The 21,817-nt window shown below is 39.7% G+C and overlaps 1 protein-coding gene across 5 annotated transcripts in view; it reads left to right on the top strand.

The window, feature by feature from the left end:
• The window catches only part of LOC126397128 (epidermal growth factor receptor substrate 15-like 1), a 122,348-nt gene extending 100,537 nt beyond the window's left edge, over positions 1–21,811 (top strand). For 3 of the 5 annotated variants that reach the window (XM_050055665.1, XM_050055664.1, XM_050055667.1), the window contains 3 exons: positions 5,024–5,185; positions 12,443–12,459; positions 15,456–21,811. In XM_050055665.1, coding sequence (XP_049911622.1) covers positions 5,024–5,185; positions 12,443–12,459; positions 15,456–15,602 — 326 coding nt within the window. In that variant the 3' untranslated portion in view covers positions 15,603–21,811. Of the gene's footprint in view, positions 1–5,023; positions 5,233–12,442; positions 12,460–15,455 lie in introns of all 5 variants that reach the window. The other 2 variants (XM_050055666.1, XM_050055668.1) reach the window with 1 other exon arrangement.
• Positions 21,812–21,817: the final 6 nt, after the last annotated feature.

Genomic DNA, 21,817 nt, shown 5'->3' with positions numbered 1-21,817 from the left:
CACTGTTAAGGAATGACAAGTGGCAAATGAAATTAACGTAAATGTACAGAAAATTAAAAACAATCAACCCAAGGAATCACAAGAAGTAAAATCTGCTGGGTAATCGCTAAAATTGACCACATGCTTTTGTGGCTTGTCGTAGCTCTATGTTGGGTGTTGGTCTAGCTTCAGTGATACAAGATAGTGTATCTCTCCCTTCTCCACTAGTGCTTGTTTGAACCACAGGAACACAGATTCGTGACATGTAGTTGGAACCATGGAAGTGTGCACAATATTAATGTATTCATTACTAGATGATGTATCCAAACATGGCAGCTTTTTCATTACAAAATGAAATATGCTGTCCATGACCAACATGTGTCCCAATTCCATACTGCACCCTAATTTTATACAGTATGTGCATTGTTCTTCGTTGAAGTTTTTATACTGTGAGCAGCACCTCCATTTTCATAGCACATTAAATTATGGGACACTCAAAAACCAAGTTTGAAGACATTACATAGTTAACTTCAGCCTAAAATTAGATTAGTACAGAAGGTGGACACAGCTCAAGTTCTCTCACTTCCCACTTTAATGCCCATAAGATGCTTTAGTGTCTGTGTTATGGCTGTCCCACATTAGTGACATAGAAATAATTAATGACTAATAATATGGGGGATATGTTGGATTTAATGCTTCAAACGGTGGTGGTTCTAAAAGTCTTTATGAATGATATCATGATCAGAAAAGATGTGTTTGGCAAAAAGTCTTTTAGGAACAGCACACCACTGTCCCTTGGGACTTAGTGCTCATAGTGTGAACCACACTTACTCAGAATCTCCCTCTCTGTGTTTCAGCCTAAACTGTGTATTACACTATTACACTGTGCAGCATGCTTGCTGACTCAGTGATTGTAGAATGGAACTAGAGAGAAATTTGTTCCAGCTTTGACAACGGTCCTTTCATTTGTTCAGCATCAGTCAGCAGCTGTCAGTCAGTCAGATTCATCTCCACTGTTCACTCTGCAACGACTAACGGCAAAACTTCACATTAATGCTCTCAAGGTTTTTATATAGATTTCATGGTATGATTGTTCACCAACTGCTTCTCTGATGTTTTTGTGTAGGCACTTGTGAAGGTGATGTTGTAAGAGCGATGGTGTGTGGTTTGCTTGGCCTGTTGTTTGCAGACACACCCTGACTTGCTTCCTCTATCTTCCCTTCGTGTGTATGTGTGTGTGTGTGTGTGTTTACAAGGGTGAGTGGTTCAGAGAAGATCAGGCTGTGTGCAGTGGGCCGATGCCAGCACTGTAAGCAATGTAACAATCCTCTCTCAAATATTCAATATAATTTTTATCTTTTCTGTCTTACTCTTCTTCACACATGTGTCACTCTCTGTCACTTTCTCTTATCACCTATTGAGGTATGAATGGGTGCATGGCTGCAGAAACAGTACTACAGATAAACTGACACAATTTAGGGTACAATGGTGCAGGTTTTTTATTTTCAGTAGATTAAAAATTGCATGCTGCATGTACAATCATGTTCTAAATATTAAAAGTAGATGCCACTAATGTAGTGCAGTATTTTAAAACAGGGTGGAGTTCATGACTGTGGTTTCTCAAGTAAGAGGGTGTGTGTGTGTGTGTGTGTGTGTGTGTGTGTGTGTGTGTGTGTGTGTGCGCGCGCACGCTCAGTTTACAGAAAGAGGAAAAAACTGATTGCCAGGCCTGCAGTTTTGCTCAGTGTGCTATGTGAAATGAACTGCTCACCCCAATCAGCCGAGTTATCTGGGAAATAGAACTAAATACGTATGTGTGTGTTGTATGACAACGGTTTGGCTGGTCTTGTGGTTTAACACCTATACAAGCAACGTAGTGTACTCTTTAACGTTCCCACGATCCTCTGCCAGCCCCAGCTTCAGCTTTTTGTTCAGCATTTTTTATCATATACTGTATAATTTTTAAGCACTGAACTATATGTTCTTCAGGGATAGCATGTCTATTTCACTGTGTTCAATTATACAGACTTAACTCAAAGCCTCTATCATAATCTTAAATGCAGTGTACAGAACAGAAAATGGGACAAATTAATTTCAAGTGAGGAAAAAAAAAAACTGTAGTTGGTGGACATTCATTTAAGATTATTTGTCACACATCTTGGTCCCAGACTGAGGAATATGGCTCTGCACCAAGGATAGCCTTGGCTAGGTTTTCTGTATGTCCATCCCATTATTGTGAACACGATATCTCAAGAACACCTTGAGGTAATTTTTTCAAGTTTGGCATAAATGTTCACTTAGACTCAGCGATGAATTGATTAGATTTTGATGGTCAAAGGTCAAGGTCACTGTGACCTTGCACCTGTCTCATTCTCATTAACACAATATCTCAAGAAGGCCTTGAGGGAGTTTCCCCAAATTTGGTGCGACTTTGACTCAAGAATGAACTGATTAGAATTAGGTGGTCAACAGTTAAGGTCACTGTGACCTCACAAAACATGTTTTTGGGCGCAACTAAAGAATTCATATGCTAATTTTGAGAAAATCACCCATAAAAGGTCAAAGGTCAGCTTCACTGTGACATCATAGTGTTCTTTAAAAACACTGTTCTGGCCAAGGTTTTAGAAAAAATTGTTGCAGAACAGGTAATTTCATTTATAACCGGAAATGGCCTATTTGAAAAATTCCAGTCTGGCTTTAGAGCGGGCCATAGCACAGAGACTGCGCTCCTCAAAGTGCTCAATGATCTTCTTTTAGCAGCTGAATCTGGCCATTCATTTATTTTAATCCTTTTAGATCTCACTGCAGCTTTTGATACTGTGGATCACCTGATTTTATTGGAACGTCTCAAGGAGTGGGTTGGCATCTCTGGCACTGTTTTAGACTGGTTTTACTCATATCTCCAAAATAGGACTTTTAATGTTGCTATTGGTGACTGCAGATCTTCTACAGCATCTTTGTCTTGTGGAGTACCTCAGGGGTCAGTCCTTGGCCCGTTGCTCTTCTCACTCTACATGTTACCACTAGGACACATAATCCGCAGACACAATATTAGTCTCCATTTTTACGCAGATGACACACAGCTTTATTTCTCTTTTGACCCTACCATCAACCAGCAACTAAACACTCTCCAGGTATGCCTAAATGAAGTACAAATCTGTCTGTCTAATAATTTCCTTTAATTGAACCCAGACAAATCCAAAGTCATTATCATAGGCCCAGGTACCACACACAATCACATCTCACCACAACTTGACTTATTCTCCACCAGCATCACCCCCAGCTGCAGAAATCTTGGTGTCATTTTTTATAGTAATCTCAACTTTAATCAGCATGTTAAAACAACTGTCCAGTCTTGTTTCATCCAACTACGCAGAATCTCCAAAATCCGGTCCTTTCTGTCTCCCAAGAACCTGGAAATTGTCATTTATGCATTCATCACATCCCATTTAGATTACTGTAACTCACTCTACTCCTGCCTAAGTAAACATAATCTTTCCAGACTTCAGCTTATTCAAAATTCTGCCGCCAGACTCCTCACAAATTCAAACAAAACAGTACACATAACCCCGATTTTAGCTTCATTACACTGGCTACCTGTGCGTTTTAGAATTGATTTTAAGATTTTAATGATCACTTTTAAGGCCCAGATGGGACTGGCCCCTGAGTACATCAAAGACTGCTTAGTCCCATATGAGCCAAGGCGTAGCCTGAGATCCTCCGGTGGGTCCCTATTAGAGATTCCAAGATCTAGATTGAAAACCAAGGGCGACTAGTCATGGAGACATACAACTGCGAAGCAGTAATTCTAGTTTACATTTCACGTATGGGGTTGGGGTTTTTACGTCTTGAAACAGTTCATTGATTGACAGGACATCTGCAGTTACTTTGATGAACAATTAATTGTTACATTAATATTAAAACATTGTATGTCACGTTTGGTTATTAAGATGTCACTTTGGGTAATGGGAAATCATGATAGTCATTTATCACTATTTTTTGATATTTATAGACCAAACCATGTATCAATTAATCCAGAAAATTATCAACATATAGTAAAATGAATTGCAGCCCTAGTTTTATGTGCATAATTCCTAACTTTGACAATTTATGCGGAAGTAAAATATAGCATAGCTAAATCCATGAGGACTATTACCATGGACATCAGTGTGTGTGGTCTATGAACATGAACATCAGTCTGTTTGTCTCATTGGTAAATTGGTGAACCAACAGTTGGTAATGTGGGCAGAAACCCAACCAAGTGTTTTAGCAGGAAACCGTTGAGAATGGTTCCGTGGGTTATGGGGTTTGGTTTTGGTCCTCTAGCTGTTGTGTTTTGCTGTGTGTTTTTCCTCATACTAGCAGAGGATGTAGCACTGCATGTGAACTTACAGAAAGATTTGTGCTGGGACTCGATATGAATTGCTTTGGTGTGTTGTGTGTGGGAGTGAAACTTGTGTGGCTTTCAAAAGCTGGTAGCTATCTTTGAGGTGACAGCAGAGGTGAAGCAGGGTGTGGGCAGAACTATGAGATCTAGAAAATTTAATGTTTGTGTGTTTTTAATCCAGAACATATAAAGTCTGCTTGTGCTGTGTTATCAACACAGAGGTTAGAATTACTCATGTTGGCTGCGGTGATGAGTCATGATATCTGTCAGCCATCAGAGAACATATGCACTTAACATCTTCCTCTTGAGATAAGTTACACCTGAAGTCTGATATGTCTGGGTTTTTTTTGTTTGTTTGTTTTTTTTCTTTGCTACTCTCAGCATGTCTTCCTCAGCACAAAGCAGGTTATTTCTGTGCTATCCCAGAGGCACTTTGTCTGTGTGTCTTTATTTCCTTTACTGATCTTTTTAAAGAATGCCTTTGCATTTCAGTTTTAGCTTTATTTCAGATTTCCAGTCATTTGTCTCACCAGTGCTGTTAGCAGGATGTTCATGCCTGTTTTAATCAGGAAGCATTGTTGGAATTGTGGAAAAATACAGAATCTTGTCTTGCCTTTTCCTTGTGATGATGTTTACCTCTGTCTTTTATGTCTTTAGGTAAGAGTACACCAGTGAACATGTCTGGCACAGCTGACCCTTCCAAACCATGTGACCCCTTCCAGCCATTTGGCAGTGATGACATCGACCCATTTCAGAGTAAAAAGGGCCTTGGTGACCCGTTCAGTGGCAAAGACCCTTTCGCCCCATCATCGGCATCAAGTAAAGCCCCTAAAGACTCTACCTTGGGTTTTGCAGACTTCAGTTCTGTAAGTTGAGATGGGTGATACTGTTTAACTGTCAGTGTCTAGACCAGGCTACATAGCTATTCACAGACACCAGCACAGTCACTAGGTTTTAGTGACTATAGAGTGCTACAGGGTCACTCCTAAAGACTGATGAGTGCTGAAAGTGCTGATTAGGCATAGGGTGTAGCAGAGGACTTTAAGCATAGTTAATGTGTTGTACCAAAGTGTTATGGATTTGCTCAGTTCTTAATGTGTGTCTTAAACAAGGTATGGTTCCAGGTATGGTTCCAGCATGTTTTGGGGCTTGAATTGGATTACTGATTTTACACCAGTGACTCCCTGTACAGTATATTCATTTATATGTCGCGGCCCACCACAATTAAAACATCTGCCGCCACGTTTTGATTTTCTACTTTCGGAGCTGAACCATTCATTAGGCGTGCTGGTGGAATATATAAACCATTGCATAACACTCTTACAGTGCAGAGCGTACTCTAGGCACAGACAGAGCAGCAGAACACCAGGCATAAATCGTGCATTATGCTGGGTGTAAAAGTTTGCTTTCACTTACAAACAGCTGCTCCTCTCATCCATTGTTGCGATCTGATCAGCTCTGAGCTAATCGACTTATGAATTATCCACCCTGTGACTCAAACTCAACAGACTGCTGATAAGGGGGGAAAAAATTAACCCATGAAGAGTTCTGCCTGTACTGTGTTCACGGACCTGCAAAGACCTCTGAATTTAGAGAGGGGGAACAGACTGAAGGACATACAGGCAAGAAAGAAAAAAAAAACGAAAGTCACCTACTGCCACCCATAGATTCTAAATCTGTGTGAAACACTGAATGACCTTATTTTCAACTGGAATGAACATATGATCTGTATCTGCTAGATTTTCTAGATCAGTAAACAGAAGTTGAACATCCTGAATTTGCAAATTGAGATCGAAACACAATGTGGGCTGAACAAATAAGATAAGGAGAACCTGTTTTTATATCAGTTGTGAATACACACCATGATTAGAGATGTTTATCCAGATAAGGGCTGAAACTGATAATTGTTGTCATTATTGACTAAACTTCTAAATCTTCTCTTTTTCTGAGACAACAACAGCAAGAAAATATTCATTTTTGCCAACTTCAGCACCAAATAATGCCAAATACATTTCTATCAAAACAATTAATTGACTAATTGTTTCAGCTTCTACATAATGTAACCATATAGGTTACATGTTTATACCAGATAATTACCAAGATGATGGTAGAAATAGTAAGTCAATGTAAAATCGTTACTAGCTCTTGCACAGACAACATGTAAAAATATTTACACTGAGGCAGCATGGGTTATGCCTTTGTCCAGTTAGGTCTAGGAAATAACCTAATATTACTGAATATGGAGTGTTTAAGAAATCATATTGTAAGAATAGGATTACATGTTTTCATTTTTACAGAATCCTGTAAAATTCTCACGAACAAACTGTGGTTATAAACCAAGAAAACATCTTAATCATGTTTTTTCTCTACAAGGGTCTAGTGTGTTGTTACACAACAGTGAAACTAGTTCATTGGTCTAAATTATTTTAAGTATTTATGCCATATATTTCAATTTCAGCAAAACATTATTTTAATACAGTTCATACTGTGATATTGATTTCAACCATCCAGTACAACCCAATGTCCAATGCAGTAAGCTATGTTCGATTCCTAAGATAACACCAGAAATTATTATTTCATTCTGTCATGGTAAAGTTAAAAACAATACTAGAGCACTTGGAGAGCGCAGACCTCCACCAAGCAGCTCGGATTTCCCGCCATTTTTATTATTTTATCCACTTGATTTCAACCAATCACCACCAAAATTTCATCAAAAACCGTTCAGAACTTTTCGAGTTACTTTGCAGACAAACTGACAAACAGACCAACGCCGGCGAAAACATAACCTCCTTGGCGGAGGTAATAATAATTGAATACAGTAAGCTTACGAAACTTAGTTTACTGGCCTTCAGTATAAAGACAGAGGGAGTTAAGATGTAAGGACAGCACACAACAAAGGCAGTCTTTGCTTTACATTCTCATTGGCAGCTCAATGTTTCATCTTCGTGTTAACAAGTTTCTCAGTTTATAAATAAAACATACACACACACACACACACACACACACACACACTTCACATTTTAAAATCTCCTGCACAGCCCTGACATTCTTGCAGAATGAAAGAAATAATTCAACCCTTTAGGAGACAGATATCAATCTGGTGTCTTTGTGTTTAGTACAGAGCTGGAGTCAGGCAATGGTTAACCTAGCTGAGTTCACATATTGAAAGCAGTGGGAAACAGTTAGCCTGTCTCTCTCTGAAGTTCAAAAATATGTAACCAACAGCTATAAGAGGCCGTACACATACTGCGTTTTTTGCACCATCGAATTCTTTGTTTTCAGTGTAGACACATGGCAGACACATTCAAAGGCGTTCCCGAGCGGCTGTTTTTCAGGGAGTAACAGCTGTGCCCTGACATAAACAGAGTTCAGCTTTTTGGACGCAGTAGCAGGCACTGCATGTCATGTGACGAAGAACAACCAATCACAGCTGGCAGATATCTTTACCCTCTTCCATAATTATCAATCTTTGATAAATATAAAGAAAAAGTGGATCATTTTAGTGTAGGGATACCCAGAGCTTGACATCTGTCCTATTGACAGTATTTTCGGCAACAACACCTGGAAAAAGATCAGCTTTGCACTCAGGATTTCTGGTAAATAGGCTATGATCCGGTGCTGGTTATTTTCGCTTAGCAACCTCAGACGCAACCTGCCTCCACGCTCTTGAAGTTGACACAGAGTAGACACAAGAGTGGCGCCCAGCACCTGATCCAGCATTTTCCAGGCGGTTGAAAGTGGTGTTCATTTGCGAAGATTGTCTTGCTGAGCAAAACGTTTGTTTCAAATATTTTTTGTTAGCCACAGAGGTCATTTTTGGGAATAATCCAATATCCAATAGAAAAATCCCATAGGCCTTTTGACAAGGGAACCAGTGCTTCCGTGTCAGGCTACAGAAAAATGTCATTACTGGAGCACTTTATAACAAGGATTTTGTCAAAGTTACATAGGCTACAGAACCTTTAAAACTGTGAGTAGTAAAGCTGTAATTTTGTCTTTTGGCAAGAAGAATATAAGTTTGTTAGGGACTTTCACAAAGGCTGAGAAATGATATCAGTAATGTGTTGGCATAATGGTGGCAGTCTTGACTAGTAGAATCTCTAAGAGTACTCAAATGGAAACAAACAGAAACCTTTTGTCACCCATAAGCAAGTAACCACAGAAACACAAAATACTGTGCATTTCAGATTTCAGTAAAGCAGATGCACTTTATTGGTAAATGATCACTATTTTCTAAGCAGAGAATAATGCTTATGTCTGACTGGTGCTAGTCAGTTTAACTATTCGTCAGATTTATCCATCTAACACGAGACACAACAGTATCACCACTCAACTGTCAGCTCTTGAGTCTGTCTGCCCTGCATGGCCTTGCTGTGTTTATGCTCACTATTTGTTGCTGATAGTTGATTAATGCTTTAACTCTGCTATCTGTTGTTGTTGTTGTTGTGCATGTTCTATTATGTTAGTGTAATTTTGCATTTTCTCAGCACTCTTCAGCATTATTCTGCAGCCCTCTGTTTCACCCTCACTTTTTCATGGTACCTCAGATACGAACTGACTGCTTTAATAATTATAAATCAAATTATTATTTATGAACCAAAGCAGTAAAACAGTAAAATATTTAGCATTACCAGCATAAGGATATTGAAGCTTTTACCAATAATAAATACTACGTTTATTAAATCATACACATACTTCTCTCCAACTGTTTGACCAAAGCTGCTGCATTTCAGCTTTATCTACAAAAACAAACAAATACAGTTACTTTAAACTCATGGCCTTTAACAGTCTGATTTTACTTAATTGTGATATCTCTTTGTAACAATTGCCTTTAGTAGAAATAATGGGGGACAAAATCCAAGAAAGTTTTGAAAAATGTTTTGATTTATCTTGCTAAAATTTGACAAAATTATAATGGATTTTAGCTTATGTAGCATGTAAAATTTGCTTTTGGCTTTATTCTTGTTTTTCTTTAATAATATTTGGATTGTCCTACACTTTGTGAGTCCTACTTGACCCAGCTTTGCAAGCATAGTTATTTTTGTCCTTGGTGTTATACTGTCCCAGTTTGACAGCTGATTTTATCAACTGTACAAATTTATGTTCTTACATCACTGCTGGTACTTCTCCACGGTCCAACAACAATCCCACTAGTTACATATATTTAAATACCTTTGATGAAACAGCAGTTTCATCTAGGTTACAGTCAGATGGTATGAGCACAATCAGTTGTCATGACATAAAGTAGGAAAACGAGGCCCTGGTTGAAAACAGGACTTATTCTTGAACAGGCAGATTTCCTAGGATTCCTCATCTGTGCATTTGCTAGTGCTGCACGATTTGATAAAAATGTGCAATTGCGATTTGAGTGGACAATATCGCGATTTGCAATTGCGATTACAATATAATAAAAAAAAAATGGTATCATTAGTCTTCTTGTTTGATTCAGTGTTTCACCTAAATTATATTAGGGGGGCAATGACCTAACCCGACATAGTTATTGTTATGGACAGTGTGTTAATGACCATCAACGGACTGAGCACAGTCAAACACGCTGCTCGCACAGCAGCGCAGCACAGCAGCGCAGCACAGCACTGTACACACAGCTGAGCGAGCCTGTGTTGCGTTCAGGCGTTGTCACGTAAATGACAAATTCCAGCACGCCATAGCACAACACAGCAGCATGTCAAGTGGGCCGAGCCCGAGCAAAATTGCTCAGTTTTTCATTTGTTATTATAAAGTTTGTTATGGAGTCCATGATTTCCCCGTGACACTTAGAAATGTTTGCGTAACTGTGCCTGGATGTTGTTTTATGAGGCTCTGGCGGCTTTCAGTTGTCTGTTTGTCTTTAATGTTACTCGGCTTGGCTTCTCTCGCATGCATTCTTCCTACTTTTCTCTGTGCTGTCTCAAGTGCTGATATAGATTGGTTGTGTTGCCGCGGGACGTGGCAACTTTAACGTTTAAAGTTTTACACAGCACGTCTTTCTGTTCAGCGTCACCATACCTGAATCCAAAGTATTGCCATGTAATAGACGTTGCATGTTTTTTCGCCACCAACTCAGCCTGTTCATGGTCGTGCTCATGCTCTTCTTCAGTGTCTGTGTAGGTCACTGCTGCACGCCGGGTGGTCACCTGACCATACGTGCTGCACATAGCAGAATAGCTTGTGGGTATAATGTCAACAAACTCCACACACTACAGCAGAGGTAGTCACGTTCACAGGCACACACGTTAACATTTATTTACATTAAATCGCAAATCGCAGCCTTTTATGCGGTTATGTAACCGCACAGCCTGACATCGCGATTGCGATTGCGATTAGATTAATCGTGCAGCACTAGCATAAACTTTTCATTCATACTGCAGTTTGATTGTCTATATCATATTGGCAGATTTTCTTTTTCATCCTTGTGCCCTGCACAGGCCTCCTTTATGTCTGCACCCACCTTATAGAAAACTTTAATTATTCTTAAGTTGAGCAGATAATAATGGAAGAACAGAAGAGAAGATAAAGAAATTAAACCGCTCTAAAGCTGTCTGTGCCCCTCCTGTCAAACCAGCTAGATACTGCCATTAAGTCTTCAACCACGCTGTAAGTGCTTCAGTGCTAAGCATGTGTGGATGCTTCCATGGTGCTCTGGATGGAGGAAGGCTGCAGCGAAAGCTGGTCTGACCGCGTTGGTGTCCATCCGTAGGATTGGATAGGCATGAATCATCTTTAGCAGCAACTTCCCAGTTGTCCCTGAAGAGAACCCCAGTTGCAGGGCACAAGTCAGATGGCCCGTCTCCTTCCATCCTTCACTCACAAGCTTAATGTGGCCTCACAGAGGGCGTTAAATCTGCCAACAGTTCAGTTTGTCAGGCATATGCAGCATTTCTGATTGGTGTTCTGGTGTGTTCTGGTTTTGTGACAGTGTTGATCAGTCTGTCTGCTTTTCATCACATTTTACTGCAATAAAAATGAAGTCAGATGAACAGACTGAAAACTTTCTCTTATGAGGTAAAACTGATGTTGACAAAGTTTTCTTGTGCAGAAATAGTTTGCAATTGGAAATAAGGCAATAAATAGAAAGATATTGCAATATATTTTATCGCAGTACTCAGCATATGGCAATATCTCAATGGTGATTCCCACCCTTACTCTCTTCCCAGTTCTCCCACGTAAAACGCAAGGAATAAGGGAGGAAGGTCATTTAACCTATCTTCAGATGGTGGTCAATAACAATTTGACTCCATCTATGGTTAAAGCGTATGGTGATAGTGAGTGACATATACACACTGTCAGCTTCAACGTCTGGTCTCTTTATTAGAAAGGATGGAAACACAGCAACTTTATAGCCAAATCCCTCATTTACACCTCAAGTCTTTTCGGTCAAGAATTATTTCTCTCGAGGAGTTCTTCCCTCCACCACAGCAACCCTGCCCTTAGCGCACTTTGTGTCAGGCCTCACTGGCTTCACCTACATCAGCTGAAGAAAAGCTTGCCTAAATTGGGAGAACTATGCTCACACAGTTGTTACATAAGGTGCGGACGTAAGGATGACCCATGCAGGGCACAAGGGTGTGAAAGAAAGAATCTTCACGTCTGTGTGTGCACACTAAGATAAACCCAATGCATTTGCCCATCTTTTTCTCCCACCCTCTGGATGTCATATCTTCTGTTGTAAAGTAGTTCTGTTAGCTGTTCTCTCCTTTAGCTCCAAGCATTGTTTGTTACTATGTGAGGGGGTTCACTGGCAGTTGTTTCACCATAGTCCATTTGTCTTATCTGTGGCACTTATTGGCAACTACTTCAACTGCAGTAGCTTAGTATTTTAAGAATTTATGTTTTACGTAAGTTAACCATGACTAGCCTGTAGATTGAAGCTAGCAGAATTACTTGTTTTCAAATAAAAATGCCAACAAATAGCTAAACACAAACAGCAAAGAAAGTGTTACAAAGAGGACTGAACAGAAACTCTGCAGGTATCCCTTTACAGTGTCTGTGTGCTGTGGTGTAATGTCTTATAAACTAGCCTAGTTCAGGGGTTTCTGGATTATAACTTTTCTGTTCTGTAATCCACCTCTCTAACAGGACCTGACAAAGTCAAGGTAAGAGATTGAACACACAATGAAATTCCCATAACATTACATTTTGGCGGTTTAATCAAAATAATGTTAAATAATGAACATAAAGGCAGTGCATTTTAGATAAATCTCACATCATGTGTTGCTGAAAAAGGTGATGACATTAACTTTGTGGACTGTGAAAATGTGTAATACTCATGACGAAGTGAGTTGAGAGTTGTTTTTCAGATTCAGATTCAGATTCAGAATACTTTATTAATCCCCGGGGGGAAATTGTTTTTGTTCCAATGCTCCGTGCAAAGTTGAAATAGAAATACAGCATGAATGGAAACAAGAGATAAAGATGAAGATATAAATAAAATACTAAAATAGACAATGAAATAAGTAAAATAAATATTAAAGTAGACTTTAAAATAAAATAAAATAAAATAAAATATTAAAGTAGACATTAGAATAAAATAGAATAAAATAAAATATTAAAGTAGACAATAAAGTAAAATAAATAAATAATAAAAACAGTAAAGTAGACAATCTGAAATATATACAATATACAATGAAATGGTTGTAGCATTATAAATGAAATAAGAATGAGTAATTATATTGTGTGATTTGTTTTATAAATAGCCAAATGAGTCCGATCATCAGAGGGAGGAGTTGTACAGTTTAATGGCCACAGGTAAGAATGACTTCCTGTGGCGCTCAGTGGTGCATTTAGGAGCAATCAGTCTCTGGCTGAAGGTGCTCCTCTGTTCGACCAGAGCGTTGTGGAGAGGGTGAGAGCCATGCTGAAGTATCGCCCGCACCTTTGACAGTATCCTCCTGTCTGACACTGCTGTCAAAGGGTCCAGCTCCACCCCCACAACGTCACTGGCCTTTCTGATCAGCTTGTTGAGTCTGTTGACATCGGCTACTCTCAGTCTGCTGCCCCAGCACACCACAGCAAACAGAATAGCACTGGCCACCACAGACTCATAAAACATCCTCAGCATAGTCCGGCAGATGTTAAAGGAGCGGAGCCTCCTCAGAAAATAGAGGCGGCTCTGTCCCTTCTTGTAAAGGACTTCAGTGTTCCTAGTCCAGTCCAGTTTATTGTCTATGAACACACCCAGGTACTTGTAGTGTTCTACAATGTCCACGTTATGCCCCAGGATGGAAACTGGGGTCACTGGTGTCCTCGTTCTCCTAAAAAGTGTAAGCAAAAAGCACAGTTTCTAACATAACTGAGGGACACGTGTTGCATTTGGATTACAGGATTTCTCACTTCCCTACTTTTTCAGGTGAAAATTTTAATCGGGTGAAAAGTTATTACTTTTTACCAATACTCATTTTAAATGACACTTTGAAAAACTCAAATGTTTTTGAGCTATTTTGAGTCTTAGAAAAAACATTTTCAATTTCATCAGGTTCCTTTTTTCCTGTTTATCCTTGTTGACACTGATCAAAATTAAAGAGGATATCTTGAAATAATTGACACATGAAGATATAACATATTGATGATCTGAAATAAAATTTTAAATCTTTATTGATATGGGGAATCCCATGTCTGTCCCTACTGTACTCTCTGCCTAGCCCCTTTCAGACATGCACCTCATTATATCAATGCTCTGGCTTGTTCCAAATGGGATGTATAAAATTACTATATTGTGAACATTGAGTATAAATTGTCACGTCATTTTTTTAAGCCACCGGCATGATACTCCATTCCACATTTCAGTTCTCTCACATTTCAGTTCTCTCACTCTCTCCTATGGCTCTCTCAAAAAGAAGGAAAAAAAGACTTATACATACTTACTAATACATCACACTCACTCTTCCGCCCATCCAGATCAGTTTCTCTTGAGTGATAGTGTGTGATCAGGCCAGACATGTTTATCATCTGCAGGGCTCCAAAGTGCTATTTACTTGCATTTTGTGACTATGGAGCACCAATTCAACTTGCAAATATGTATGTATGTATATGGAGAGCTGTTAGTTTGTTTTTAGTTTACAGCAAATAAATCATCACATTTAATGGCTCTGCAGTAATAGTTTAACTTAATGAGTTTAACAATAGTGTATGCAGACAAATTGTGTATTTTTGTGTCTGCGGGGCTCCAGACCATGACTATTTAGTTACATTTTGCAACATGGAGCACCAGTGCGACTTGCTATATTAATAACATATGAACTGGAGCGCTGTTAGTGTTCAGCTCACATTGAATAAATCCTTACATGTAAGGGGCAGCATGAACAGCAGAAATATCAACACAGCCTGAGAGGAGCTGAGGGCTTCAAAATAAAAGCACCAGAGGTTCTGCTTTGATTTATTTAGTTTATTATAACAGTATTTTATTAAACTTTTTTATAGCAATATTTTATTTATCTTAATTATAATAGTAATTATTTAACTTTATTATGACAGTACATTTTTTAGCTTTATTATAACAGTATTTTAATTAGACTTAATATGACAGTATTTTATTTTATTTCATTATAACAGTATTTTACCTAACTTTATTATAACAGTACTTTATTTAATGTTATTGTAACAGTACTTTATTTTACTTTATTATGACAGTAGCTACTTTATTCAGCTTAACAGTGACTATAGTTAATTTAATCGTTTTGTATTTTAATAGTTTACAGTAGTTTGCAGGCAATTTCCAATATTAAGATGTATACTGTGAAAGGCGATATAGCCTAAAAAGTATTTTGATATTATTTTTAAGCCATATGGCCCAGCCCTAGTTTTTGTTAAAAGACATTAATTTCACTATATATTTATTACTATTACTGAATCATGGTGGTGGTGTTGTACTGGATCTCTGTAGTTATACTGAAATGTGTTTCTAACACTCTTTCCTCCACATGTTTGTAAATAACGTAATGCAATCCAGTTCAACACCACTGCAAAACTGCAATCAAAATAATAATCAACACACACATTTATGTAACAGAGACATATGTGCACAGAATAAGAGACATTAGTGTTACAGATTTTCTCTCTCTCTCTCTCTCTCTCTCTGTCTCTGTCGTTGCAGTTTGGGAATGAGGCCCAGCAGTTGGAGTGGGCGAAGCGAGAGAGTGAGCGAGCAGAGCGCGAGCGGCTGAAGAGGCTCAGACAGCAGGAGCAGGAAGACCTGGAGCTGGCCATCGCCCTCAGCAAGGCCGAGATGTCCAACGCATGACCTGGAACCTGTACCACACACAGATACACAGACAGCGCGTAGATAGGCTAACATGCAGACAAACATGACTGACATCTAAACATTCAGACACAAAGCACATCACTGGACTAACTCTCAAGCGTTCATACAAACTCCAGTCCACACACACAGGACCTGGACTTCCATTATTTACATTCCCCCACGCTCTATGACTCAAAGAATGGAATGGAAAGGACTTTCAGGCAAACCTGGCTGCTGACCCTGCATTTAGAAAACAAGCCAACAAAACTGAGGGCCGAGAACTCATCACTGCAAAACTCTCCTACTGACATGAAGAGATGTAGAACTGTAGAACTGAAGAATGAAGAAGGAGAGGAGGAGGAAGAGCCAAGAGGGGCCTGATGGAAAGAAATAGAAGCACTCTGTATATGCACTATAGTGGCTGGACAGGACTGAGCATACTCACTGACTGTTGTTGATATGGAACACCTCAACAGCTTGAATTTCAACTTGTTTTTCTTCTTCTTCACTCACATGTGGGGAAATGGTTGTTGCTATCAGTAGCAACAAGCAGCTGTGAAGAAAAATAATACTACAATTCAAACTAATTTTTTCCTGGTATATAGGGATGACATGAATATGTCATTGAGCTACTGATGGTATAACTGTCTGTAAGTATCAAGTGTTGAGTTGTTTTGCTGGTAAGATAGCATGAGGCTTTAAATAAGTATTTGTTTATTGAGAGGCATATAGAGAAGACTAGATCTGACACTCCTCAGGATTGAGAATTTTTAGTTCACAATTTTCTCTCTTTCCTCAATTTTTTTTGCTCAGGAAATTCTGTCATTTCCCCAAACTCAGTTAAGAAATGAGTATGTTGATAGTTGATTTTTTTTTTTTCACTTCTGCTGGAGGATAAATGTTTCCTACTGCTTTATGCTAAGATGGACTAAACTCTGTATTGGATGTACAGAACTGAAATTAATTTTGATCTTTCATCTTACTCTGGTTAAGTTGAAGTGTATTTTCAGTTTTGATTTCATACTACTCCAGGGTGTATGATAAGATTAGAGACTTCCACCCTTAAGTCCAGACAAGGCTGAATTATCAACCAGGCAAAGCAGGCAATTCCTCAGGGGGCCCGATGGCTCCAGGTTCACTGTTACCCCTTTTCCACCAACATGGAACCAGTTTCATTCCTATTCCCGCACCTAATTTTGAACCATTCAGAGCATTTCAGTCTAAAACAAATTGTCTGAAAAGTTGGTTTTCAGCTTAAATAAAAAAAATAGCAGGTTTTGCTTGAGCTTAAGTGCGAACCATAATGACATCAGTGGGCGTGTCTTACTGTGCATTCACACCAAAAGCGTCATGAGCGCCAGCGGTCGCTCAGGTCGCTGGCATCGCGCTGCCTGGCAGCAGCTCCAGCAGGCGCTTGTAGCGGCCAAAGGGGCGGGGCCGGCTGCTGCAGATGTGTCCAGACTGTTCACTTTACAAGGATGAACAAATATATCATATATGTCTTCACTTTGTATTATCCATGACTTTCATTACACAATTAAAATAACGCAAATAAACACAGTCAATATAGCCTTTATGAGTCCTTTATAATTATGATTTTACTCTCCTGTTGGCACGTAGGACCACTGAGAAATGTAATTTGTGGTAAATAAGCGGGAGCTCATTAATCTCACTTTTGGAAGCCTCCTTTGTACTGCATCGGCGTATTTGCTGAGGAAACACAGGGCCCGGAGTCGTCGGGCCGTCTGGGTCCACAGAGTCCTGCAAACACGGCAACTCCACGGTGAATTTCACCGGCTCGTACAGCTCCGGGAGAGCCCAGACCTCCGTACCCGAATCTCGGTCTGCAATTGGCTGCTGCTTTGGCAGCGGCGCTTCTCATTTGCATAAAGTTGAGTTTCTCTCAACTTCACAGTGACGCTCCGGTCGCTGGCATTGCGCCGCTCGCTGCCGCCGACGCTCCAGACGCCCTTCGTAGCAAGCGTACATTGAAAATGAAAGGCTGCCGGCCGCTTATGACGCTCATGACGCTTTTGGTGTGAATGCACAGTAGGTTGGAAAGAGAGGATGGAGAATGCAACAATGAAGAAGTCAAGTGAGAAATTGTAAAAGAGCATGTAGTGGTCTCATTAATGGTTGGTCAGTGCTTGTTTTGGGGTAAAAACATTCTTGTGAATGCAGTCCTTTAAGAACACCATGAAGGAATTTCTTCAAATTTGGCACAAATGTCCACTTGGACACATCAATGAACTGATTAGATTTTGGTGGTCAAAGGTCACCGTGACCTTGCATCCATCTCACAATAACACGATATCTTAAGAACACCTTGAAAGTGGAAAATGCATGACCCTACTTCCACCATACATGCGTTTTTAGAAAAAAAAAACCCAACAACCATATAAACATGTATGCCACTCCCCCAAGCCAAAATAAAAAACATAGGTTCCAACTCTATGTTGAAAAAATTATTTGACATGCCTCCCCCTTTTTGCACCAGACCTTCCCCTCAAAAATCAAGAACAGTCCCGAACAGAAGAGAAGTTAGCAGGTGATCAATATAATCTGCAATTTTGCTACAATCATTTACTTCAGCAGCCCTCTGCTGATGACACATCTTTGATTACAATAGTTCTGCTTAAAACTGGTGGAAATGTGGACTGTTTCATTAGAAAGGGCCACGGGTCCAGGAATTATGAACGGAACCAGTTCAAGAACCAGAGCTAATTTGGTGGAAAAGGGGTATGTGTGATACTTAGTTTGTGATCATTTATTTATTCGCAGATTTGTTAAGGAATATGCTATGCATCACTGAAGCACACATCAGAAATGGATATGATAAGGGTGTCAAGGCACTTCTTCCAATTTTTACCCATTGATGGTCATGTGCTGTAGAGGGGCCCAGGTTAAAATTGGTACTTCCTTGATTTAGTTGCCCATGTCTTTAAAACTCAACATTATTATTATTTATTTAACACAGGCTTTCTCTTATAAATGGAAAGTCTCTGAGCCCAAGCTGAGACAACACCAGTGATGTCACTATGATGTAACAGGGTTATTTCCAACAGAGCTGATAAAGCTCGTCCAGCTCTTGCTTTTTGCCCTGAGGAATCAGTTATTCTTGCCCCTAGTCAGTGCATGTGTTTTTCTCTTTCAGGTTTGAGATCAGCCAGGAGAGACACTGTCCTTCTCTGGCTCACTGGCTCCTCCCACTTCATCCAGGTCATTACACTGTTTCCCTCTAATGTGACAAATACCTGACGAATGGAAATAACAGCTTCAAATGTCAACATATCCTTTGAGAGACGGCAACAAATTGTACAGATCTATTTTCTTTGTCTATGAGTGTGAGATTGTACTGTGGAGATTCGCTGTGATGACCTGCAGTACTCTCTCTCCCTCTGTCCAGTGTATATAGATAACAGAGCTAACTATGCGTCTTCTTGACAGCTGTACTCTGATCCCGATGCTGTGATGTCAAACCACATCCAACAAATGAAAGGCAAGATGAGGGAATTATTTTTTCTATATTTGACCGTGTTTTCTTAGTAGAGAATGAGGATTTAACACAATTTTCATTAGCTGGTTATTATTTTATTATTTTTGACATGTTTTTGTTTTAAAGGAACATTCAAATTAATCTAGTGCTGTTTTGTGCTATAATTTGTAGTTGAATTAGAGTCAGTGCCCTACAGACCAGCAGGCACAAGCTGCAGAGTGTTTGGAAAGGTTTTAAACCCGCTGAAATCAGGTGTCATTAGGCTGGAAATTGGAAATATTAGAAGAAGAGCTATTTCTGATGTGTCATAGTTTGATCTTCAGCATGGACTTAACCACTCACCTTGTTTTCTTCTGAGTTGTCCCCTTTACTTGAAGTGGTTACTGATGTTTTGGTGAAGCAGACTGGAGTTTGCATTCATCTGGACTTATTTTCTGAAGACTTTCTGTTTCACTTAGGGCCCCGCTGTTGTAAGTTCAAATATCATGTTGTGTTTTATATATGCAAGTCTGTATTAAGTGTGTGTTCATGACCAGTCATATGCTTCAGTCAGTGTTTTGCCATGTGCATGCCCAGCAGTTGTATTCTGCTTAGAGCACATATGTTCTCCTAAATGTCACTTTAGGGGTTGACATGTGGAGTTTCAGATTTTTACCATAACTTTTTAATCACGGGGAGAAAGAAGTCTTACACCTGGTTTAGTCAGAGAATAGCTTTTTGACATTGTTAGCGTTTATTATTGAGACCAGTTGTAACCACTAGCAGAGCTTTGCTCTCTGGTCTGTCATACGTTGTAATACAGCACTGGATGTCTTCTGATGGAACTCGAACATTTCAGTCAGCTTGACGGTTTTCAGTTAAGGCTCAGACACTCCAAACTGACATCAAAGAACTAGCTGTGACGAAAGCTGATTGTTGCGTCATCTCATGTCGCCGTGCTAGCCAGTTAGCACATTAACAATCCAATCCGATGTTGAAAGAACAGAGCATATCCACTGTGCACCAGTGACCAGTAACACAAATCATTTGGAAACATTTCTGCTAGAGCTCAATGGATGAAGAAAAATAATCTGACCTCATGCACTAAGTTTCTTGTGATCTCACTTGACTTTAGCTCTTTGTTTTTTTACTTTCCTCACTTCTGTTTCTCCTCTCATGTGCTGGGCTGAACTGCCAATCAGAGTGATTTCATTCATCACTCCGTCGGCTGCACAGTGGGTTGAACATGCAGAATTGGCTGGAAAAAAAGCTGACAAGGGTCAATGAGGGCCAATAGTTCAGGACACACTGCAAAGACTAGGGCGACAGATGCTCACCACTGGCCCTACATTTACTGATGGCTGGCTTTGGCTTGGTGTGTCAGGATCATTAAGAGGAGTGTTAGAATTTTGAAAACATAAACTGACCTTAACAACTTCTAAGGTGATAAAGAAACAAAAACATTGGTGCTTCTTAAAGTCAAGAATGCTTCCTTGAGAGGATGGGTCCTTCCAAGTCAGGTCTTACAGATGCTAGGTAAGATTCCCTCCTAGCATTTGGTGAACACACATTGGAATGGGCAAGCAAGCACCTAGGTTTGCATCATTGAAGAGGGCGCCACCTTCAATTCTGGCAATTTGTGCGCAAAGGATTGTGGGTACTTCATGCCCACTGAGGATACACGCATCCTTGAAAATCCTCTGAACGAAGGACTCGGTTCACGGTATAATTCAAAGAATCTTTTACATCGGAACAGTCTTTCAGCAACAATTGATGACATGGCTTCCTTGAAATTCAGCAGTTCAAGGATCCTTCCTTGACTTTGAGAAGCAAGACATGATTTTGTAAAACCAAAGCTGGCTCAGGATTTTTCTTCATTCAACTAAAGGAGTCAGCTCAACAGAAGTTTGCACAGTGCTGCCACTGGTAGCCGAATATACAACAGTTGTTGTCAGTATTGTATCTTTAATATAGCTTCCCGCCTTCAATGGCAGCCCTGAGCACACGGCTGCTGACGAGATTCCAGACTTATCTGTAGGATTTCATAATACAGGATGATGCCTCGTGATTTGATATTACACTGTTTGTATTTTTGTTTGTATTGACCTAACCTCTTTCTGTTGCAGTTTTTTTATCTTAGACCTGCTTAATTAGCCTAGTTGTATTTTGCCTTAAATGTTGCTACATCGATTGCCCAATTTCAGGGGAGTTTATACCCAAACATTCTTCCCACATGGATTTTATGAATTCCTAATTTACAGAAATGTATAGATTCTGTCAGACACCCATCCAGGACTGTGATGCATAGTGTGATTGTCCTCAAGACCAGGGGCCTGTATTACGAAGCAGGATTAATGTCTTAGCGAGGTAACTTCAGGGTAAACCCTGGGTTTTCGGTCTCACGAAGCCGGTTCAGTTCTTATTGGGGTAGATCACCATGGTAACTTATTCTGAACGGCTATCCTGCTCCGGAGCAGGGTAAGTTCAGGGTTGAATCTGATCCTATTAAAAGCACCACCCACTGGCCAATCAGCTGTTCGGAAAAAAATGACTCCGCTGGCAGAAATGCAGCCCAGTCATGACGGGAAGTTTAATTCATTTGATTGATTTTGATTTGAAAGTTTATTTTGAACATTAAAAAAGAAAAGAAAGCAACAACAACAGACAATGAAAAGATTGTTCAAAAAGGAGTGGAAAGAAGTCGAAATTTCATCCCATCCCTTCATAAGAAAGAAACTGA

The sequence above is a fragment of the Epinephelus moara genome, chromosome 10 (assembly GCF_006386435.1).
Source record: "Epinephelus moara isolate mb chromosome 10, YSFRI_EMoa_1.0, whole genome shotgun sequence".
Lineage (NCBI taxonomy): Eukaryota > Metazoa > Chordata > Actinopteri > Perciformes > Serranidae > Epinephelus > Epinephelus moara.
The sequence above is the reverse complement of the archived record's forward strand: the minus strand, read 5'-3'. Positions and strand labels throughout refer to the sequence as shown.